General features: G+C 40.5%; 1 protein-coding gene across 1 annotated transcript in view; it reads left to right on the top strand.

Annotated features, from left to right (window-relative positions):
• Positions 1 to 25,362, top strand: part of CABIN1 (calcineurin binding protein 1) — a 1,089,846-nt gene that overhangs the window by 430,040 nt on the left and 634,444 nt on the right. The window contains exon 26 of the mRNA XM_053701973.1: positions 13,309 to 13,487. Coding sequence (XP_053557948.1) covers positions 13,309 to 13,487 — 179 coding nt within the window. The remainder of the gene's footprint in view (positions 1 to 13,308; positions 13,488 to 25,362) is intronic.

Consider the following 25,362-nt stretch of genomic DNA (forward strand, 5'->3'; position numbering starts at 1 on the left):
TATCTGCTCTTCCTTGTGAATCTCCTTTTCTGGTTTTTCATCAGGATAAGGCGCTTTTGCGGACTTCATTTAAATTCTTACCTAAGGTTGTGAATTCTAGCAACATTTAATAGAGAAATTGTTGTCCCTTCCTTGTGTCCTTATCCTAAGAATTCTTTGGAGAGATCCTTACATTCTTTGGATGTGGTAAGAGCTTTGGAATATTATGTTGAAGCTACTAAAGATTTCAGGAAGACTTCTAGTCTATTTGTTTTCTTTTCTGGTTCTAGGAAAGGTCAGAAGGCTTCTGCTGTTTCCTTGGCTTTGTGGTTAAAGCTTTTGATTCATCAAGTTTATTTGGAGTCGGGTCAAGCCCTGCCTCAGAGAATTACCGCTCATTCTACTAGATCAGTCTCCACTTCGTGGGCTTTTAAGAATGAAGCTTCAGTTGATCAGATTTGCAAAGCAGCAACTTTGTCTTCTTTGCATACATTTACTAAAATCTACCATTTTGATGTATTTGCTTCTTCTGAAGCAGTTTTTGGTAGAAAAGTTCTCAGGCAGCTATTTCAGTTTGGTTCTTCGGCTTATGTTTTAAGTTTTTTTTTTTCATTTATAGAATAATCTTATATTTTGGGTTGTAGATTAATTTTTTTCAGCGGAAAATGGCTGTTTTTATTTTTATCCCTCTCTAGTGATTCTTGCGTGGAGTTCCACATCTTGGGTATTGCTATCCCATTCATCACTAGCTCTTGCCAATTTCATGAAAGAAAAACATAATTTATGTAAGAACTTACCTGATAAATTAATTTCTTTCATCTTAGCAAGAGTCCATGAGGCCCACCCCTTTTTTATGGTGGTTATGATTTTTTTGTATAAAGCACAATTATTTCCAAATTCCTTTGTTGATGCTTTTTACTCCTTTCTTTATCACCCCACTTCTTGGCTATTCGTTAAACTGAATTGTGGGTTTGGTGAGGGGTGTATTTATAGGCATTTTGAGGTTTGGGAAACTTTGCCCCTCCTGGTAGGATTGTATATCCCATACGTCACTAGCTCATGGACTCTTGTCAATATGAAAGAAATTAATTTATCAGGTAAGTTCTTTCATAAATTATGTTTTTCCCATAAGGAGTCTCAGCAGACGGTACCCAAGGTGGTAGGGACAATTTCCACGCTAGCCAGGTGTCAGATCCTCTTTTGCCTCTTCCTATTGGCCCCCTTAAATCCTCTCTACCCTATTTAAACTCCTCAATTACCATTCCTTTTGCTGGATTATTCTTTTCACTAACCTTAGTGAATCCTGAGCCAATCCGGCTCCAAGCTCTACTTCGTTGTATCCTGACGCTGTGCTGAATCTTCCTGTCAGTTCTGTGCTTCACAGCGTGTGAGACGCTGCCTGTGTCTCACCCGCTGACGTCATCAGCTATTGCCGGTCTCGGCTCAGAGGGAACTACCGCTTCAGCTCACATCACAGAGAGACGCTGTAAGCTTAAACTCTCCGTACACACAAGCCTTAACTGCCTTCCAAATCTCTGCAGCAACGGTCTACTCATTAAAGAGGGAACTAGGAGTCAGGTTGTATGCTGGGCTTTTACCGTAATATACAATTCCTGTTGAAAGTATTGACATTGTATCTCTGATCCATTACTTACCTATCTATGTCTTATATTAAATTCCTGCCTATTTGAGTTAAAACTGACTTTGTGTCTCTACCTCAACTCTCATTTGGCACATAATAACTTCAGAGGGGTTAAGTCTACATCATCTGATGTGAGATAGCACCTCTGATACAAATACAACCTTTACTTATATTTTTGATTACCAGAAATATCCTAGACGCTTATAGGAAATCCTCTTAAAAGCAAAATATATAAATAAGTCTGATATAATAATCCAGCCTAAAATTAGAGGTTATAAGCAATTATGGATGTGAATGAATTAGCAAACCAGGTTACCTCTCTTTCACAACGTATGGATACTATCACTCAAACACTCAGGGAGGTACAAACTGAAAACCAGGTACTGAAAGATTGTTTTAGAGAGTTCTATACAGCTAAACCTGCACATACAGAAGTACTCCCTGAGCCTCAGGTTTCATTGCCAGACAAATTCACTGGTAATAGAGCTACATTTAAAGAGTTTAGAAACGCTTGTCTCTTATTGTTTGAACTTAAACCAAGAACATATAATAATGACAGAATAAAGGTACTAACAACAATTTCTTATTTGAGGGGTGAGCCCCGTGCTTGGGCGGACAGCCTGTTTGAAATACAAAACCCCATATTGAATTCCATACAGGAATTCTTAACAGCATTTTCATTACTTTATGATGATCCATTTAAACAGGAGTCCGCAGAAACCTCTCTAAGGGCCCTGCGACAAGGCAGACAACCAGTTGAGAATTACATCTCACAGTTTAAAATATATGCAATTGATTCTAAGTGGAATGAACCATCACTTAAACACCAATTTAGAGCTGGGCTCTCTGAGGACATCAAGGATGAACTGTCTCGCACTGGAGTCCCAGAGAGATTGGAAGATTTGTTCATCCACTGTACCACTATTGATAGAAGGTTGCGCGAACGCAAATAAGAAAGGGCAAACAACCCACCAGCTTCTTACAGACACTACAATCCTTCCTCAACTCTTCCTAAGGAGACTGAATCTCCCATGGATATCGGCTTTATTAGAGGCCCCCTCTCAACAGAGGAAAAAGGAAGAAGAAGAGCACATAGATTGTGCATGTACTGCGCTGCCCCAGAGCATGATGTGAATGCCTGTCCTCTGTTAAAGAAGACAAATTAGGTAAGAATACTACAAATACTCTTACTTTATCATTTACAAAGTTAACACCACCTCATATATCTATACCTCTTACCTTACAGTGGGATCAACACAGTATAAGGATTGACGCAGTTATCGATACTGGTGCATCAGGGAATTATATAGATTTCGATCTTGTAAATAGTAATAAAATACCTACACAAGCAAAACAGTCTCCTGTCTCTATTAATTTGGTGGATGGCTCATCTCTTTCAACAGGTCCCATAACTTTAGAAACCATACCTTTACTTATGCACTCTAACACTGGTCACCGGGAGTCAATTAGCTTTGACGTTATACCTAGTCCCCTTTTCCCTATTATCCTTGGGCTCACCTGGTTACAAATACATAAACCTGATTTTGATTGGGAGCATATGACTGTTAATCTATCTTCATCATATTGTTCACAGACATGCTACCCCATTAACAACATTTTACTCTCAACCACCATCACTATACCAGACGATTATTCTGATTTTCAAGATGTTTTCAACAAGGTTGATGCACAAACACTCCCACCACATAGGCCATATGACTGTCCTATCGACTTATTGCCAGGCGCAACCATACCTGTTGGTCACATATATCCACTCTCTAAACCCGAACTAGATCATTTAAAACTTTATTTGCAAGAAAATCTCGCAAAGGGTTTTATAAGACCCTCCACCTCTCCAGCTGGGGCTGGTATCTTTTTTGTAAAGAACAAAGACCAGTCACTTAGGCCTATCATTGATTATAGGGAGCTTAATAAGAGAACTAAGAAAAATCGCTACCCCTTACCGCTCATTCCTGAGCTAATTGAGAGATTACGTACTGCAAAGGTCTTCACAAAGTTGGACCTTCGGGGGGCTTATAATCTCATACGAATGAGGGCTGGAGATGAATGGTTAACAGCTTTCAGAACTCGTTATGGCCTGTATGAATATACAGTCATGCCTTTCGGGTTGTGTAATGCTCCAGCTACATTTCAGTGCTTCATAAATGATATATTTAAAGACATTTTAGATAATTTCATCGTTGTATATCTAGATGATATACTTATATTTTCTGACAATCAACAAGAACATATCACACATGTAAGAACTGTACTAGCACGGCTCCGTGAACACAGATTGTATGCGAAATTAGAAAAATGTGAGTTTAATAGCTCACAAGTCGCATTTTTAGGCTATGTCATATCTAATAAAGGCATTAAGATGGATGATTCTAAAATCCAAGCCATCATTCAGTGGCCAACCCCAAAAACCAGAAAAGAGGTGCAAAGATTCCTCGGTTTTGCGAATTTTTATCGTAAATTTATTAAAAACTTCGCTCATACTGCCAGACCCCTTACTGACCTAACAAAACAATCTCAACCATTCAACTGGACTTCAGACTGTCAGAAGGTTTTTGAGAAATTAAAAACTGACTTCACCACCGCACCAATACTTACATTCCCTGATGCAGAATTGCAATATATAGTTGAGGTCGATGCTTCAGATTACGCTCTGGGGGCAGTGCTGTCACAAAAACAATCGCTCACTGACTCTATGCATCCTGTGGCTTATTTGTCCAGGCTCATGCTTCCAGCTGAACGAAATTATCCCGTTGGGGAGAAAGAACTGCTAGCAATAAAATCTGCTTTTGACCAGTGGAGACACCTCTTGGAAGGTGCCAAGTTTCCCACTATCATTATAACAGACCACAAAAATTTGCAATATTTGCAACAAAACAGGACGTTGTCTGCCAGACAACTTCGGTGGAACTTGTACTTCTCCCGCTTTGATTTTGTCATCATGTACCGCCCTGGGATCCGCAATGGTAAGGCTGACGCTTTATCCAGAAGAGACACTAGACCACCTTTGACTGACAACCCAACCTCTATCATCCCTAGTTCAAAATTCTTAGGCATGATTGTTAACTCAGATCCAGCCTTCCAGAAATCTCAGCTTGAGGATCCCACGAAACCTATACATCTGCTCCATAAGAAACTTAATGGTCTTTACTTCCATGCTGATCAACTTTATATTCCGCCTACCTACAGGACCACTCTTCTCCATGCTCATCATGACTCCCCTCTTACAGGACACCTTGGAGAATGGAAAACTTTGAATCTCCTTAAACGACACTACTGGTGGCCAGCTATGACCACGTCTGTACACGACTACATCACTCATTGTACCACTTGTGCGACTACCAAACCATCACATACTTTCCCAGTAGGCCTTTTACAGCCTTACCCAGTCCCAGAGACCCCCTGGTCTCATCTTGCAATGGATTTCATTGTCGACCTTCCAAAATCTTCCTCCTACACCTCCATACTTGTAGTAGTCGATCTCCTGTCAAAAATGGCCCATTTCTTACCGGCGGTTGGCACACCCACCGCACAACAAACGAGTGACATGTTCATCAAAGAGATAGTTCGCTTACATGGCCTACCCTTGGTCATTTTAACCGACAGAGGTTCACAATTCACTTCCCGCTTTTGGAGACTTCTTTGTAGGACTTTGCATATATCTCAAAAACTCACTACTTCTTATCACCCCCAGACCAATGGGCAAGCTGAGCGCACGAATCAGTGGTTGGAACAGTATCTCCGCTGTTTCTGTTCCAATCAACAGGAATCTTGGGCTGACCATCTTGCATTGGCAGAATTTGCCTACAATAATGCCACTAATTCATCAACTGGTTTCAGTCCGTTTTTTATCAATCATGGAATCCACCCTAGAATTGACTACCTACCTTACTTGCCATCACCAAATCCGACAGTTAACGATACTGTCAATGATATTTCAGAAACCTTTGCTGTTGCCCGGGACAACATCAAGCATGCTCAAGCATCCCATAAAAAGTTCTATGATTTGCGACACACTCCGCAACCTCAGTACCAGGTTGGTCAGCTAGTCTGGTTGTCTACCAAAAACCTTCGCTTGCATACCCCATCGCGGAAGTTGAGTAAACTCTACATTGGTCCATTCCCAATTCTGGCAATCAGAAACCCAGCAACAGTCACCCTTAGACTCCCCGATTCGTACAGGATTCACCCCACTTTCCATGTCTCCCTGATCAAACCGTGTCATAATGGTCATTTGCCATCTAATGCCGTTTCACATGATGTCTCCCAGGATGTGGAATATGAGGTCCAGTCTATTCTCGACTCCAGACGCCGTAGAGGACACTTGGAATACTTGATCCATTGGAAGGGCTATGATCATACTGAGGATTCTTGGGAACCTGCATCCTCTGTATCAGCACCTCGCTGTGTTACTTTATTTCATCGCCGGAATCCGGATCGCCCTAGTCCTTGAACCCTCGCTGTGGGTTCTTTGGGGGGGGAATGTGTCAGATCCTCTTTTGCCTCTTCCTATTGGCCCCCTTAAATCCTCTCTACCCTATTTAAACTCCTCAATTACCATTCCTTTTGCTGGATTATTGTTTTCACTAACCTTAGTGAATCCTGAGCCAATCCGGCTCCAAGCTCTACTTCGTTGTATCCTGACGCTGTGCTCAATCTTCCTGTCAGTTCTGTGCTTCACAGCGTGTGAGACGCTGCCTGTGTCTCACCCGCTGACGTCATCAGCTATTGCCGGTCTCGGCTCAGAGGGAACTACCGCTTCAGCTCACATCACAGAGAGACGCTGTAAGCTTAAACTCTCCGTACACACAAGCCTTAACTGCCTTCCAAATCTCTGCAGCAACGGTCTACTCATTAAAGAGGGAACTAGGAGTCAGGTTGTATGCTGGGCTTTTACCGTAATATACAATTCCTGTTGCAAGTATTGACATTGTATCTCTGATCCATTACTTACCTATCTATGTCTTATATTAAATTCCTGCCTATTTGAGTTAAAACTGACTTTGTGTCTCTACCTCAACTCTCATTTGGCACATAATAACTTCAGAGGGGTTAAGTCTACATCATCTGATGTGAGATAGCACCTCTGATACAAATACAACCTTTACTTATATTTTTGATTACCAGAAATATCCTAGACGCTTATATGAAATCCTCTTAAAAGCAAAATATATAAATAAGTCTGATACCAGGAGTCCTACTATTCCCATAGAGGATAGTTGTTCCATTGTTCCTTTAAGGATCCTATAGATTATTCGGACAGACACTCCCCTCTAAGAAATCCAGGATAAGATAAAGGCCCTTAAGTTGGTCATTTCCTTTCTTTCAGGTGCTTCCCTTCAAGTATTAAGCAGGGGGCTAAGATTTCAGGCTTACCATATTGACTTGCAGAGCTTTATGGTTAATATTAATTTTTCGTTCCTTTCGAAATTTCAAGGGAATTCTTCTACTTCTTCCTCCGAGCAGGAGGGAGGTTTTGGCTTTCAAGATTATCTGGAGCCAGATAAAGAGGTAAGGTGTAATTACACTGTGTAGGAGACCTCTCCGACCTGGGAGTGATAGTTCCTGTTCCGATTCAGGAACGGGGTCTGGGATTTTATTCTGTTCGTGGTTCCCAGAAAAGGAGGGAACCTTCAGGCTATTGTAGATCTCAAAAGTCTAAACAAATTCCTAATAGTACCGTCCTTCAAGATTGAAACTATTCGTTCCATTCTCCCTTTGGTCCAAGAGGGTCAATTTATGGCAACTGTGGATTTAAAGTATGCGTACTTACATGTTCCCATTCACAGGGACCATCACAGGTTTCTAAGGTTTGCCTTTCTAGACAAACACTTCCAATTTGTGGCTCTGCCCTTCTGTCTTGCCACAGCTCCCAGAATTTTCTCAAAGGTTCTGGGTTCTTTGTTGGCGGTGCTTCGGTTACGGGGCATTGCAGGGGCGCCCTATCTGGACGACATCCTAGTCCAGGCGCCATCCTTTCAACAAGCAAGGTTCCACACGGAAATGTTATTACCCTTCCGGCAATCTCACGGAGGGAAGGTAAATTTGGGAAAGAGTTCCTTAGTCCCAAGGACAAGGGTAACTTCTTGGGAACCATAATAGATTCCCTATCAATGAAATTTTTTTTGACAGAAGTCAGGAAATCAAAGATCTTCGATACTTGTTTAGCTCTTCAGTCCACTCCTCAGCCATCAGTGGCTTAGTGCATGGAGGTAATTGGGCTGATGGTGGCGGCAATGGAGATCATCCCGTTTGCTCGCTTCCACCTCAGACATCTTCAGTTAAACATGCCCAGGCAATGGAATAGAGATTATGCTGACTTGTCTCCCCGAATACTACCGGAGCAGGAGACAAGGGATTCTCTTCAATGGTGGTTGTCTCTGGATCTCCCAGGGAACCTGCTTTCGCAGCCCATCTTGGGTGATTGTGACAACAGATGTCAGCCTTCTAGGATGGGGAGCAGTCTGGGGCTCCCTAAAGACTCAGGGAGTTTGGACTCAGTCAGAGTCTGTTCTACCCATAAACATTCTGGGGCTGAGAGCAATCTTCAAAGCTCTTCTGGCCTCGCCCCAGTTAGCCTTGGTCCAGTTTATCAGGTTCCAGTTGGACAACATAACTTAAGTAGCTTACATCAATCATCAGGTAGGAACGAGGAGTTCCTTAGCAATGACAGAGGTAACCAAAATAATTCATTGGGCGTAAGCCCACTCTTGCTGTCTGTTGGCGATCCACATCCCATGGGTGCACAGTTGGAAGGCGGACTTCCTGAGCAGACAGACTTTTCATCCGGGGGAGTGGGAACTCCATCTGGAAGTGTTTTCCAGCCTGATTCTCAGATGGGGTCAGCCGGAATTGGATTTCATGACATTTCGACAGAATGCCAAGCTTCTGAGGTAGGGATCGAGGTCCAGGGCCCCTCAGGCGGTACTGATAGACGCCCAAGCAGTACCTTGGACCTTCAGGCTAGCATACCTATTTCCTCCGTTTGCTCTTTTTCCTCGGGTCATTGCTTGAATCAAACAGGAAGAGGGCCTTGGTGACCTTCATTGCACCGGCTTGACCTCGCAGGATTTGGTATGCAGATCTGGTGGACATGTCATCTCTGCCACCTTGGAGACTTCCGTTGAGGAAGAACCTTCTAATTCAAGGGCCCTTTCTTCACCCAAATCTAGTTTCTCTGAAGCTGACTGTTTGGAGATTGAACGCTTAATTTAATCCAAGCAAGGTTTTTCAGAATCAGCCATAGAGGCCATGATTCAGGCTCGTAAATCTGTAACTAGAAGGATTTACCATAAGATATGGCGTAAGTATCTCTATTGGTGTGAATACAAGGGCTACTCCTGGAGTAGAGTTCAGATTCCTATAATTTTGTCTTTTCTCCAAGAGGGTTTGGAGAAAGGATTATCGACAAGTTCCCTAAAGGGTCAAATTTCTGCCTTATCTATTTTGTTACACAAACGTCTGGCAGATGTTCCAGATGTTAAATTTTTGTGCCAGGCCTTGGTCAGGATCAGGCCTGTGTTCAAGCCAGTTACTCCTCCATGGAGTCTTAATTTAGTTCTCAAAGTTCTTCAAGGGGCTCCGTTTGAGCCTAGGCATTCCTTAGATATTAAGTGGTTATCTTGGAAAGTTTTATTTCTTGTTGCTATTTCTTCTGTTCGCAGAGTGTCAGAGCTCTCGGCTTTGCAGTACGAGTCTCCTTACCTTATTTTTCATTCAGATAAGGTAGTTTTACGTACTACATTAGGATTCTTCCTAAAGCTGTTTCTGATCGGAACATTAATCAGGAGATTGTTGTTCCTTCCTTGTGTCCTAATCCTTCTTCTCAGAAGGAACGGCTTCTACACAATTTGGACGTGGTTCGTGCCTTAAAGTTTTACCTGCAGGCGACTAAGGATTTTCGTCAGTCTTCTGCTCTGTTTGTGGTTTTCTCAGGAAAACGTAAGGGATAGAAAGCTATGGCTACTTCTCTTTCTTTTTGGCTGAAGAGTATTGTACGTTTTGCATATGAGACTGCTGGACAGCAGCCTCCAGAGAGAGTTACGACTCATTCCTCGAGGGCTGTTGCTTCCTCATGGGCATTCAAAAATGAAGTTTCTGTGGAACAGATTTGCAAGGCTGCAACTTGATCTTCTCTTCACACTTTTTCAAAATTTTATACATTTCGACTGAGGCTGAGGCCGCTTTTGGGAGAAAGGTTCTTCAAGCAGTGGTGCCTTCCGTTTAGGTTTCCTGTCTTGTCCCTCCCATATCATTTGTGTACTCTAGCTTGGGTATTGATTCCCAATAGTAATTAAGATGATCCGTGGACTCATCGTGTCATTAAAAAGAAAATAAAATTTATGCTTACCTGATAAATTTATTTCTTTTTTGACGCGATGAGTCCACAGCCCGCCCTGTTTTGAAAGACAGGTTGTTGGTTATAAACTTCAGACACCTCTGCACCTGGTTACTTCCTTTCTCTCCTTTTACTTCGGTCGAATGACTTGGTTGGGAGGGAAGGGAGGTGATATTTAACAGCTTTGCTGTGGTGCTCTTTGCCGCCTCCTGCAGGGCAGGAGTGGTATCCCCAATAGTAATAAGATTATCCATGGACTCATCGTGTCAAAAAAGAAATAAATTTATCAGGTAAGCATACATTTTCTTTTTGTCACAGCACATGAAAGGACACCGTTTCTCATTATCAATTTCCTGACTTTGTTCTCTCTGCTGGATGTTCCTTAATGTTCTACTTTTCTGACTCTTATACATTTTGGTAAGGGATAAAACAAAAATGGAAGTAACCAAATAAATGCTTTTGAGTAAAGGCTATTGTAGACAACAGATAACTACATACATTAGGAGTGAGATAATGTGGTAAAAAAATATAATTAAACCATTCTTTATAAATAATAATCTACAGTAGGCAAATTATTACATATAAAATGCAAAAAAATGTGTAGTGTACATAGAACAGGATTTTTCAATTCAAGCCCTTAGGACCCACAGGCCATATTTTTTTTCCATAAGGCAGAGAGAGTCCACAAATTCATTCCTTACTGTTTTGGAAATACAAAACCTGACCAACCGGAGGAGGCAAAGACACCCCAGCCAAAGGCTTAAATATCCCTCCCACTTCCCCTATTCCCCCCAGTGATTCTTTGCCTTTCGTCACTAGAGGATTGTTGCAGGGACCTGCTGATACAGCGTCCATTCCTTCATCAAAATCTAGATTCCCTGAGGCTTACTGCGTTCAGATTGAACGCTTAGTCTTAGCCAAGAGAGGTTTCTCTGAGAATGTCATCGACACTTTTATTCAAGCTCTTAAGCCAGTTACTCGATGCATCTACCATAAGGTGTGGCGGACTTACCTGCACTGGTGTGAGGAACGTTGTTTTTCTTGGCATAAGGTTAAAGTTGCCAGAATTGTATCTTTTCTCCAGGATGGACTGGAGAAGGGTCTATCTGCTAGTTCCCTGAATAGACAGATATTGGCCCTGTTGGTGTTGCTGCACAAGAGATTAGCTGAGCTTCCGGATGTGCAGTCCTTCGTTAAGGCCCTGACTAGGATCAGACCTGTGTTTAGAAGGTTGGCTCCACCATGGAGTCTCAATCTTGTTCTTCGTGTGTTGCAGCAGGCTCCATTTGAGCCCATGCATAATGTTGACATTAAACTGTTATCTTGGAAGGTTTTGTTTCTATTGACTATTGCCTCTGCTCGCAGAGTGTCCGAGATTTCTGCCTAGCAATGTGACTCCCCTTACCTTGTTTTACATGCCGATAATGCGGTTTTACGTACTAAGTTAGGTTTCCTTCCTAAGGTGGTGTCAGATCGCAACATTAATCAAGAGAGTGTTGTTCCTTCCTTGTGTCCTAATCCACCTTCGGCGAAGGAGCGTCTGTTTCACAATCTAGATGTGGTTTTTGCCTTGAAGTTCTACCTTCAGGCTACTAAGGAGCTCTATTCAAACAGCTTCGTGGTTCCCAAAAAGGAGGGAACTTTTCATCCATTTCTGGACTTGAAGTGCCTATAGAAATTTCTAAGTGTCCTCTCCTTCAGGATGGAGTCTATAAGATCATTCCTTCCTCTGGTTCAGGAAGGACAGTTTATGACTACCATAGATCCGAAGGATGCATTCCTTCACATTCCGATCCACAGGGATCATTTCCAGTTCCTGAGGTTCGCCTTTCTGGATCAGCACTTCCAGTTAGTTCATAGCACTTCCGTTTGGCTTAGCTACTGCTCCAAGGATATTCACAATGGTTCTGGGGGCTCTTCTAGCGGTGGCCAGAACCTGAGGTATAGCAGTAGCTCCTTACCTGGAAGATATCTTGGTACAGGCACCATCTTTTCGTCTAGCAAGGGATCTCTCAGATTTTCTTCTAAGTATTCTTCGGTCACATGGAAGGAAGATAAACTTGGAAAATAATTCTCTTACTCCAGATACCAGAGTGAATTTCCTTGGCAAAGTTATAGACTCTGTGTCCATGAAGATCTTTCTAACAGATCAGAGACGTTGGAAGCTAACAGCAGCATGTCTTGCCCTCCAGGCCTCCTTGAGACCTTCGGTGGCCCAGTGTATGGAGGTGATTGGACTCATGCTGTCTTGTATGGACATAATTCCCTTTGCCAGATTCCATCTCAGACCTTTACAGCTTCCTCCTTACATACTTTTTGTAAAAGTTTGTGTGTTTGCTCGGAAGAAAGGTTTTGCAGGCTGTGGTGCCCTCAGATTAGGGTTCGCCTCTTTTTTGTTCCCTCCCGTTATTTTTTCAGTGTCCTCTGGAGCTTGGGTATTGTTTCCCAACAGTAAGGATAAAGTCATGGACTCTCCCTGCCTTATGGAAAGAAAACAAAATTTAAGCTTACCAGATAAATTCCTTTCTTTCCTGGCAGGGAGAGTCCACGACCCCGCCCGTAGGTTATTCTTTATTTGGCGGCTCCCTTTTTGTTTTTCTTCTGGCACCTTTATACCCTGATGTTTCTCCTACTTTTCCTCGTTCCCTCAGCCGAATGACTGGGGGGATAGGGCATGTGGGAGAGATATTTAAGCCTTTGGCTGGGGTGTGTCTGCCTCCTCCTGGTGGCCAGGTGTTGTATTTCCCCAACAGTAAGGAATGAAGTTGTGGTATCTCCTGCCAGGAAAGAAAGGAATTTATCTGGTAAAAAATAAATTTTGTTTTTCTATATCACTTTGCAATTCTACTGTATTTGATGGTCCTGAAGACCAGAATTGAAGAAGCCTGATATTAAGTACCACCTAGTAATTTTATTATTATAGTTAGACCAGTAAATACAGTAGATTTTTATAATCAACAGATGCATGATAAAATGCAATAGCAATCAGTCTGAACTTCAAATGAGTTGTAGATTTTCTTCTGAAAATTTTCAAAGTCATGTCTATTTTCACTCCACCTGTATCATATGACAGCCATCAGCCAATCACAAATGCATATACATATATTCTGTGAATTCTTGCACATGCTCAGTAGGAGCTGGTGACTAAAAAAATTATAAATATAAAAAGTCTGTGCACATTTTGTTAATGAAAGTAATTTGGAAAGTTGTTTAAAATTGCATGCTCTTTCTGAATCGTGAAAGTTTAATTTTGACTTAAGTGTCCCTTTAAGAAATGTTTAGCTGCCCTTCCTCCTGCTCATTTATTCTCTATTTGTATTCGGTTCTGCAGAGAGAAGACCTGTACCTTGGATGAGGACTCTCACTCTTCAGCTGGGACGATGCCAGGCCCTGGGAATTCCATTCCTTTCTCCTCTGGTCCAGGTCTGACATCTCCACCTTACACAGCCACACCGACTGACCACGATTACATCAAATGTAAACCCCCCCGTCAACAGGCCACACCGGACGGTACAGTCCCCCCTTCTCGATACTGCCAATGCCGGGCAGAGCACTGATTGCGGGGGGAATGCTCAGGGGAATGCCTTCTGTCCATTACCCACTGCACTGGCTGAAATTCTGATTTGCAGGGAAACATTTCTGCAAACTAACCCTTTGTTTAACCTCCTCCCCTTCTCCTCCGCTGCAAAGGCTTGTTATGTGTTAAGGGCTTTTTCCCATGGCCTCCATTAAATATTGCACACACCCAAGCCAAAGCCAAACGGGACTTAAGGATCAATACGTATTAACCTTTCTTTTCAGGAGGTTATTGACAACCAGCTTTTCAAAAGTTTTATGTCTAATATTTTTGCCTTGTATCATGCTAGGCATTAAGAAATTGCTCATCTGTGTCTCCTCAGATGGACACTTTGTCCCGTTTGGAATAGGCTGTTACTCTTCAAGTGGCTTTTTTCCTTCCTTGCTATTGTGGAAAGTGCATGATGAGAATGTAAACCGTCTGTCTTTACTAAATGTGTCAGTTCTCCTCTGCAACCCACTCCAAGTTGCTGCTAAATATGCAGGTCCCTTAAAATAACAAAGCTGCAGTGTGGCATCTGATAATTAAATCAGCTTATTGTACATAGTGTGCAAGACAGTTGCACTTCTCAATCAGATAACATGCTTTAACTCACTCAATACCATGCCATATTTTTCTAAGACCCATTCAGACATATGCAATGTTTACCACTTTTGTTTATGATTAGCTGTGTTGTCAAATGAGTCATCATTTCACTCCTTATTTCTGAAAATATCAGATCACATTACCTGTATCTTAGAATGCTGTTTTAAAAGATGGAATCACATCAGATTTAAATATATGGTGAACATAGAGCATAACTCAAAAGCAAGTGCTCTTAGATCAGACTATCATAAGAAATGACTAAGAACTGCCCTCAAATGACAGACATATCAGAATATGTTTATTGCATTTGTTTACAAGTTAACACACTTACCAGCGACTAATTTTGGTACTTAAAATGTTGATTGAAATTTCAAATGCAATTAAAATCTCTATGAAATCTCTTCTGCAGCACTATAGCATAACGTCATAGTTATGTATAAGCTTTACCTAGTACAAGTGGAAAAAGAACAAACGTTACGTCTTCTTTCTATAAAGATTTTAATTTTAGTTCAGTATATCTCTGATTTTGTACAATAAATAGTTGTCTGCTGTTTATTTAAAGTTCTGTATTAGTTAATGCAAAAGCTCCCCTTTAATTAAACACAACTTATGTTTGGTAAATGCAGCACAAGGCCACTAAAATTAGTTGCAAGCTTGACCTTGTCCTGTGTCCGTGCATTTTCGTGTCTTCACTGGGCACTATTTCTGTTCTGTACCTGCCAGTGAATGTTCCCACAGCTGTACCTGGTACGTCCCTTGCTTTTTCCTGCTACTCTTATGCTTTGCCAAATTATCCTGAGTAACTTATTTGATTTTGTAACTGTCAACTGAATTACTTTTCTTCCACTCTATATGTAATTTATTGTTAATTTTTAACTTTATTTGCATAGAATTGCTACTCAAGTATTAATTTGATTTCTCTTGGGTTATATTTCAGTAGCACATAATGGATTAATGTTGGGTAAGCAGCTACAGTCCCACTTAGAGGAGGTAGGGACTACTTGAATTTGATTTTCTTTCTCCCTCCTCCCAGCTTCTAACTACTTTGGAGATGATAGTTTAGGGTTGTAGTTTTTTTTATTACTTTGCTCTGATGAAGAAGAATGTGGGCCACCTCTTTGGTAGTATCTGGTGTAACAAGTGTCTGATATAGAGGATTATTCCCCCATTTATATTTGCATTGAGAGCATCTACTCTCTGTTCTATGGTTTTATCAGTCAGGGAATCAGATACCCCTCACATCACATGGAAATTATGTGCTTGCTCCCTATCATAGAATACTGCTGGGACTTGAGCTGACACAAGATTATATGTGGCTACTAGGTCACAAGGATCTAGCGCTGAGACCCCAACATTTGTTGAGTAACTAGGGAAGGTAATAATGATAAAAGTGAGATATATTTACTCTGGCTATTCGATGGGCTTTGGGTCATGGAAACTATTTGGCATTTATATCTAATATATGATTTAAAGGGACATTCTAAGGCAAAAATTAAATGTTCTAATTTTTAGAGCTTTCTTTTTTTTCATAAAGTCCCTTGCTCACTATCACCTAGATTACAAGTTTTTTTAAAATCGCAGCCATTACAAGTCTTGTTGGTATAGCTGTACCGCAAGCCTTTTAGACTGTACCGCAACGTCAGTCCCACACACGTAAAAATTACATTTTTTCCATGGGACTTCCATAGCGCTGCCATTACGAGTTTTGCGGTCAGGCTAAAAAGCTTGCGTTGCAGCCTATACCAACAAGATCCGTTCCGCAATCTAAAAGCAGTATTTTTGAGTTTTACACTACAAAAATGTAACATAAAACTCATAACTAAAGTGTTACAAAGTGCACTAAACACCCATAAACTACCTATTAACCTCTAAACCAAGACCCTCCCACATTGCAAATACTATATTAAACTTATTAACCCCTAATCTGTCGCTCCCGAGATTGCCGCCACTAAAAATAATTAATAACCCCTATTCCGTTGCTCCCCGACATCGTCACCACTATAATAGCTATTAACCCCTAAACCGCCACCCTCCCGATTCGCAAACACTATTTAAATATTAACCCCAATCTCCTGTCCACCCACATCGCTCCCACTGTACTAAAGTTATTAAGCCCTACACCGCTGCCACTATTATAAACCTATTAACCGCTAAACCGCAAGCCCCCCACAACAAAATACACTAAACTATTAACCCCTAAACCGAAAGCCCCCACATCGCAATAAACTAAATTAAACTTTTAACCCCTAAGCCTAACGCCACCCTAACTTTATATTAAAATTACAATTTCCCTATCTTAAATTAAAACTTACCTGTCAAATTAAAAGAACTAAGTTTAAACTAACAAACTAATATAATTATTAAACTAAAATGTAACTACCAATTAAATAAAACTAAACTACACATTAAAAATCCTAACACTACTATAAAAATACTAAATTACAAAAAATAACAATCGAAATTATCCAAAATAAAAAAGAATTACACCTAATCTAATAGCCCTATAAAAATAAAAAAGCCCACCAAAAATAAAATAAAAAACCCTAGCCTACAATAAAATACCAATAGCCCTTAAAATGGCTTTTTGTGGGGCATTGCCCCAAAGATATCAGCTCTTTTCCCTCAAAAAAAATACAAAGACCCCCCCCCCCAATAGTAAAACCCACCACCCAACCAACCCCCCAAAATAAAAAAACTAATTCTAAGAAAACCTAATCTACCCATTGCCCTGAAAAGGGCATTTGTATGGTAATGCCATTACAGATCGACATTATACTCCTCTACCATTACCTCTGCTGATATGTTTCATTACTGGTTTGGCTGTCTGCTATATGTGGATGGGTGTCTTCTGGTAAGTATATATCATTTTTAAGACACTCTCAGCTATGCAAGGCGCTTTATATTGTAAAGTTCTTAATGTATACTGCATATATTAGCCTTGAGTCAGGCCTGTTAATATTTCCCTTTGTAGTCACACAGTTTCAGAATGGAAATTATGTTTATGGGAGAATTTAGGTATTTTTTTCTTACCTGGGGTTCTGATTAGCTGCTAACATGGAAATTTTGCTGGCAAATTAGGCTCGCGATGTTGCAAATTGCATCATTTTATTGTGCCTGCTGTGACGCTAGTTGCGTCATTTAATTGCGTCATTTTTGGCGCAAGGTCGGAAATTGGATATTTTGTTTAAATGTTTTTTGGTTTTTTTTTACATTTTGCAAGATGTCTCAAACTGATCCTGCCTCTGATGTTACTGTAGGAACTAAGGTACCTGAACACAATTCTACCAAAGTGTGTTTGTTGTAAACAAGCTGATCTTATTTCTTCAGCTCAATTATGTGGCATTTGTTATGAAAAATTATTACATGCAGATAATGTTTCTATGAGTACAAATACAGCTACTGTTATTCCTTCTCAGTCTAATGTAAAAATGTAATTGCTGCAGCCGTAGAGAAGGCTATGACTGCTATTCCGCCTTCAAATAAACGTAAAAGGTCTTTCCTTACTTGTCATAGATCTAATGAATTTTGTACTGACCAATGGCATACTGAAATATCCTCTACTGATGAGGGTTCCTCTGACTCAGAGGATCCTGCATCAGAGACAGAAATTGACAAATCTTCTTTTTTATTTAAGAACAAAGAAAAATGAACCCGATGCAAGGAGGAAATCTTTCCGCAAAATCTTGTGCAAGTAAAATAGACTTTATTGTGAGTCGTATCATTCATACAGGGTACAAACAAGCTCAGGAGGGAGCTTGAAACAACAAAACGTCCAAAGCGTTTCCTGCCCGTAGGCACTTCGTCAGGGACTGAACTTAGTAATTCCAATACATCTTAAAAAGGCACACCTAGCTACATCATACTGGTAACACCTGTTAATTACTATTAAAGGTATATCTACCTATCTTAAGCTTGAACGAACCTACACACTTAATGGTATATATAATTTTGTCACATAACAATTACTATGCTACACCCAAAGTATATAAATCTTGCATCAAACAGTATTCGATGTGAAAAATAGATGTATATACCCTGTTGATTATATAAAAGGAGGAATTATTCTTAAAGCAAAGATAGGACTAAATACATAAACGAACAAAAGGTGTGCCTTATGTAAACATGATAAAAATTAAAATTATAGAAGTTTCAAGATACTCCATCTCTCGGCAAAGCACTATATAATCAGACTATTGTCACTATTTTAAGTTCCAATAAATAAACGAACAAAAGGTGTGCCTTATGTAAACTCAGCATAATATTAGTACGGTGTGGAACATAATGTAACATTTCATTGTTTTGCATATACAATTTCAAAATGGTATTTCATTTTGTGCAACTTGTTGCGTTTGTTTTTTCATTGCACATAATGTCCTTATTCTTTTTAATAAGATTCAAATAGTGACAATAGTCTCTCTATTGTTCTCTATTAAAGGAAGTATTGTTTACTTTGTGTATTGAGGAGTCCTCCTTATAGCAAAGCTAATAATCGTTTAAATTCTGTATTTAAGACTTCTGAGATTACTCCTGAAGTTTTTCCTATTCCAGATGCTATCTCCAATATGATTGCTAAAGAATGGTCTACATGGTACCTCTTTTAACCCTTATTCTAGGTTTAAGAAGTTGTTGTATCCTTTACCGGTAGCTAGTCTAGAGTTTATAGGCTATTAGTCTAGGCTATTTCCACTCTTGTCAAATGTACTACTATTCCTATGGAAGATAGTACTTCTTTTAATGATCCTTTATATAGGAAGCTTGAATCTTACCTTAGAAGAGCATATTTACATACTGGCTATATTCTTAGACCAGCTATTTCTATTGCTGATGTTGCTGCTGCTTTACTTTTTGGTTGGACAGTTTAGCTCAGCAGTTATCAGATCCTGAACTATCTAGCATTGTTTTTTTACTTCAACATGCAAATCATTTCATGTGTTATGCTATATTTGATGTCCTTAAAATTAATGTCAAATCTATGTCTTTAGCTATTCTAACTAGAAGAGCTTTATGGCTTAAATCTTGGAATGCTGACATGGTGTCTAAATCTAGATTATTATCTCTATCTTTTCAGGGTAATAATTTATTTGGTTCTCAATTGGATTCTATTATTTCCACTATCACTAGGGGTAAGGGAATGTTCCTGCCCCAAGACAAGAAATCTAAGGGTAAATTTAAAACTCCCAATCATTTTCGTTCCTTTTGGCAGAATAGAGAATAAAAAAACTCTCCTTCCCCTAAGGCCTCTGGCTCTAATTGGAGACCATCTCCGAATTGGAATAAATCCAAGCCTTATAAAAAACCAAATCCAGCCCCTAAGACTGCATGAAGGTGCGGCCCTCAAACCAGTTCTTCTGGTGAGGGGCAGAATAAAGTTATTTCAAGACATTTGGACACATTCTGTCCAAAATCAGTGCATTCAGGATATTGTTTTTTAAGGGTATTGAATAGGTTTCAGAATAAGACCTCCCATGGGTAGATTCTTTTTTACTCATGTTCCAACAAACCCTGTGATGGCTCAGGCTTTCAGGCGTGATTGTACCAGTTCCTCAGCAGGAACAGGGATTGGGTTTCTATTCAAATCTATTCATTGTCCCAAAGAAGGAAGATTCTTTCAGACCATTCCTGGATCTGAAAAGGTTAAATCGTTTTGTAACAGTTCCAACTATTGTGCCTTTTGATCAGCAAGGTCATTTCATGTCCACAATAGACTTACAGGACATTCTGATTCATCCAGATCACTATCGTTTTCTGAAATTCTCTTTTCTAGACAAGCATTACCAATTTGTCTCTCTTCTATTTGGCCTAGCAACAGCACCATGAATTTTCTCGAAGGTTCTCGGTGCCCTTCTATCTGTAATCAGAGAGCAGGGTATTGCAGTGTTTCCTTATTTGGACGATACCTGGAACTAGCTCAATCTTTTAATTTAGCAGAATCTCACATGAAACAACAAAGACATGGTTGGAGGATCAATTTACCAAACAGTTTCTTGATTTTTCAGACAAAGGTCACCTTCTTAGGTTTCCGGATAGATTCAGTGTCCATGATTCTTTCTTTAACAGACAAGAGACAAATTAAATTGGTCTTAGCTTGTCTAAACCTTCAGTCTCTATCATTCCCTTAAGTGGCTATGTGCATGGAAGTTTTAGGTGTCATGATTGCAGCATCGGACGCAATCCCCTTTGCTTGTTTTCATGAGACCTCTACAGCTTTGCATGTTGCACCAGTGGTGCAGGGATTATACTCAGATATCACAGCTGATATACTTAAATCCCAACACTCAACTCTCTGACTTGGTGGTTAAACCATCACCTTATTGTTCAAATGGCCTCCTTTGTTTGTCCTTCCTCTGGACTGTGATCACAACAGATGCAAGTCTTACAGGTTGGGGCGCTGTCTGGGGGTCTCTGACAGCACAAGGTGTTTGGAAACCTCAAGAGGCGAGGTTACCAATCAATATTTTAGAACTCTGTGCTATTTTCAGAGCGCTTTAGGCTTGGCCTCTTGAAGAGAGAACTTTACATTTGTTTTCAAATAGACAATATCACAACAGTGGCATATGCCAATCATCAAGGGGGGACTCGCAGTCCTTCAGCAGTGAAAGAAGTTTCTCTGATACTTTCTTGGGCGGAATCCAACTCTTGTCAAATCTCTGGGATTCATATCCCAGGTGTACACAATTGGGAAGCGGATTATCTCAGCCATCATTCTCTACATCTGGGGTAGTGGTCTCTCCATCCAGATGTGTTTTTCAACTTGTACAGATGTGGGGTCTTCCAGAAATAGATCTGATAGTCTCTCCCCTAAAAAAAAACGTCCCAGTTACCTTTCCAGGTCCAGGAATCCTCAAGCGGAAATGATGGATGCTCTATCAGTTCCCTGGTTTTACCAACCTGCTTAAATTTTTCCGCCTCTGGTTCTTCTTCCACAGGTGTTTTCCAAGATCATATTTCCTCTTGAAAAAGTCAGGTCGCAGCCTGAAGAAACGCGTTGAGGCCGCGCTACCTCCTCATCCGGGACATTCAAATTCTGGGGCTGTTTGCTGACTTTCCCCCGACACGGCGAGTCCCCTCACGGCTTTCCGGAAGCTCTTCAGAGGACACAGCCGACGGGGTGACGGAGAATACACCCACAAGCGTCAGATGCAAAGGACCCGGACTTGGTGATAGTGCCTTTTTATTCTGTTTATCTTGTACGTGTGTTTTATACACTTTGATTTCTGTGCCATTAAATACGGTGTTACACTTAGAGTGGGATGCGCTCTGTGTTTTCTTTTGTTTTCTAGTTTTCCAAGATCATAATGGAACAATCGTATGTGTTTCTGATAGCACCAGCATGGCCTCACAGGTTTTGGTATGCAGACTTTGTCCGAATGTCCAGTATCAAGCCTTGGTCATTTCCTATAAGACCAGACCTTCTGTCTCACGGCCTAGTTTTCCATCAGGATCTCAAATCTCTAAATTTGAAGGCATGGAAATTGAACGCTTAGTGCTTAGTCATAGAGGTGTATCTGACTCATCAATTAACACTATGATACAGGCTCGTAAGTCTGTTTCAAGGAAGATTTATCATAGGGTTTGGAAAACCTATATTTCATGGTGTTCCACTCATGATTATTCTTGGCAATTTTTTAGAATTCCTAGGATTCTACAGTTTCTTCAGGATGGTTTAGATAAAGGTTTGTCTGCAAATACTTGGAAAGAACAAATCTCTGTTCTTTCTGTCTCTTATGCTAGAATAATTTCTGAATTGTCTGCTCTCTCTTGTGAGTCTCCTTATCTGATTTTGCATCCAGATAAAGCTGTTTTGCGGACTTTGTTTACATTTTTACCTAGTTGTGAATTCTAACAACATCAATAGGGAAATTATTGTTTCTTCCTTGTGTCCTAATCCTAAAAATACTCTTGAAAGGTCTTTGCATTCTTTGGATGTGGTAAGAGCTTTGAAATATTATGTTGAGGCTTCTAATTATTTCAGAAAGACTTCTAGTCTATTTGTTATTATTTTTGGTTCCAGAAAAGGTCAGAAAGCCTCTGCCATTTCCTTGGCATCTTGGTTGAAGCTTTTGATTCACAAAGCTTATTTCTCTTGTAAGGTGTATCCAGTCCACGGATCATCCATTACTTGTGGGATATTCTCCTTCCCAACAGGAAGCTGCAAGAGGATCACCCACAGCAGAGCTGTCTATATAGCTCCTCCCCTTCCTGCCACCTCCAGTCATTCTCTTGCAGCTCTCGACAAGCATGGAAGCAGTTAGAGAGATGTGGTGTTATTTAGTTATTTTTTCTTCAATTCAAAAGTTTGTTATTTTTAAATGGTACCGGAGTTGTACTATTTTGGTCTCGGGCAGAAAATAGAAGAAGAGTCTGCCTGTGGTCTCTAATGATCTTAGCAGGTTGTAACTAAGATCCATTGCTGTTCTCACACATAACTGAAGAGAGAGGTAACTTCAGCTTGGGGAATGGCGTGCAGGGTATCCTGCTATGAGGTATGTGCAGTCTAAATTTTTCTAGAGAAATGTATATGCTAGAAAATGCTGTTGATACCAGATTTATTTAAGGTAAGCCTGCTTACAGTGATTTAATAACGACTAGTATCATGCTTACTATTAGAGGTAACACTCTTATTATTTTTTCAAACTACTGAAATATAAAACGTTTGCTGGGAGTGCTTAAACGTTTTTTATATGCTTTCTGGTGATAAACTTTATTGGGGCCCAGTTTTTTTCCACATGGCTGGCTAAAATTTGCCTAGGATAGTTTTGTTAGGCATCTCACTATGTAGACAGGAAGTGGGAGGGGCCTAATTTCGCGCCTAGATGCGCATTAACTTTTGCAGACTGAGACATCCAGTTTTCCTAAAGGAGTTCCCTGAATGCTTAGGACCTCTCTGAAGGGTTTTGGTGCTTTCCAAAGTCGTTTATATGGCAAGGTAGGGCCACAGCAGAGCTGTGGCAGTTGGTTGTGACTGTTAAACGTCTATTTAGTTTTCTTCTGTTAAGTGTGATCAGTCCACGGGTCATCATTACTTCTGGGATATTACTCCTCCCCAACAGGAAGTGCAAGAGGATTCACCCAGCAGAGCTGCATATAGCTCCTCCCCTCTACGTCACTCCCAGTCATTCTCTTGCACCCAACGACTAGATAGGATGTGTGAGAGGACTATGGTGATTATACTTAGTTTTATATCTTCAATCAAAAGTTTGTTATTTTAAAATAGCACCGGAGTGTGTTATTATCTCTCTGGCAGAGTTTGAAGAAGAATCTACCAGAGTTTTTGTTATGATTTTAGCCGGAGTAGTTAAGATCATATTGCTGTTTCTCGGCCATCTGAGGAGAGGTAAACTTCAGATCAGGGGACAGCGGGCAGATGAATCTGCATAGAGGTATGTAGCAGTTTTTATTTTCTGACAATGGAATTGATGAGAAAATCCTGCCATACCGATATAATGTCATGTATGTATACTTTACACTTCAGTATTCTGGGGAATGGTACTTCACTAGAATTACACTGTAAGAAATACATAAAGCTGTTTAATAACTAGAGATTATGTTTAACGTTTTTGCTGGAATGTAAAATCGTTTTCATTTACTGAGGTACTGAGTGAATAAATGTTTGGGCACTATTTTTCCACTTGGCAGTTGCTTAATCTGTTTTTCTGACAGTTTCTGTTCTCCCTCACTGCTGTGTGTGAGGGGGAGGGGCCGTTTTTTTGGCGCTTTTACTGCATCAAATATTTCAGTCAGCAACTCATTGTATTCCCTGCATGATCCGGTTCATCTCTACAGAGCTCAGGGGTCTTCAAAACTTATTTTGAGGGAGGTAATTTCTCTCAGCAGAGCTGTGAGAATTATAGTTTGACTGAGATAAAAAACGTTTATTCTGTAATTTGTTTCCTGCTTTCAGAATTTGTTATCTTTGCTAATGGGATTAAACCTTTGCTAAAGTTGTGTTGTTTACAAGGATTGAGGCTATAACTGTTTCAATTTATTAATTTTCAACTGTCATAGATCTTCTGTGCTTCTTAAAGGCACAGTACGTTTTAATATTATTCTAATTGAATTGTATTTCCAAGTTGCAAGTTTATTTGCTAGTGTGTTAAACATGTCTGATTCAGAGGATGATACCTGTGTCATTTGTTGCAATGCCAAAGTGGAGCCCAATAGAAATTTATGTACTAACTGTATTGATGCTACTTTAAATAAAAGTCAATCTGTACAAATTGAACAAATTTCACCAAACAACGAGGGGAGAGTTATGCCGACTAACTCGCCTCACGTGTCAGTACCTACATCTCCCGCTCAGAGGGAGGTGCGTGATATTGTAGCGCCGAGTACATCTGGGCGGCCATTACAAATCACATTACAGGATATGGCTACTGTTATGACTGAGGTTTTGGCTAAATTACCAGAACTAAGAGGTAAGCGTGATCACTCTGGGGTGAGAACAGAGTGCGCTGATAATATTAGGGCCATGTCAGACACTGCGTCACAGGTGGCAGAACATGAGGACGGAGAACTTCATTCTGTGGGTGACGGTTCTGATCCAAACAGACTGGATTCAGATATTTAAAATTTTAAATTTAAACTGGAAAACCTCCGTGTATTACTAGAGGAGGTGTTAGCGGCTGTGAATGATTGTAACACAGTTGCAATACCAGAGAAAATGTGTAGGTTGGATAAATATTTTGCGGAGTGGGATAGACCCGGTGTGCCGTTCTCACCCCCTCCGATATTTAGAAAAATGTTTCCAATAGACGCCACCACAAGGGACTTATGGCAAACGGTCCCTAAGGTGGAGGGAGCAGTTTCTACCTTAGCTAAGCGTACCACTATCCCGGTGGAGGATAGCTGTGCTTTTTCAGATCCAATGGATAAAAAGTTAGAGGGTTACCTTAAGAAAATGTTTGTTCAACAAGGTTTTATATTGCAACCCCTTGCATGCATTGCGCCGATCACGGCTGCAGCGGCATTCTGGATTGAGTCTCTGGAAGAGAACATTGGTTCAGCTACTCTGGACGACATTACGGACAGGCTTAGAGTCCTTAAACTAGCTAATTCATTCATTTCGGAGGCCGTAGTACATCTTACTAAACTTACGGCGAAGAATTCAGGATTCGCCATTCAGGCACGCAGGGCGCTGTGGCTAAAATCCTGGTCAGCTGATGTTACTTCTAAGTCTAAATTGCTTAATATACCTTTCAAAGGGCAGACCTTATTCGGGCCCGG

Source organism: Bombina bombina, chromosome 2, assembly GCF_027579735.1.
Source record: "Bombina bombina isolate aBomBom1 chromosome 2, aBomBom1.pri, whole genome shotgun sequence".
NCBI lineage: Eukaryota > Metazoa > Chordata > Amphibia > Anura > Bombinatoridae > Bombina > Bombina bombina.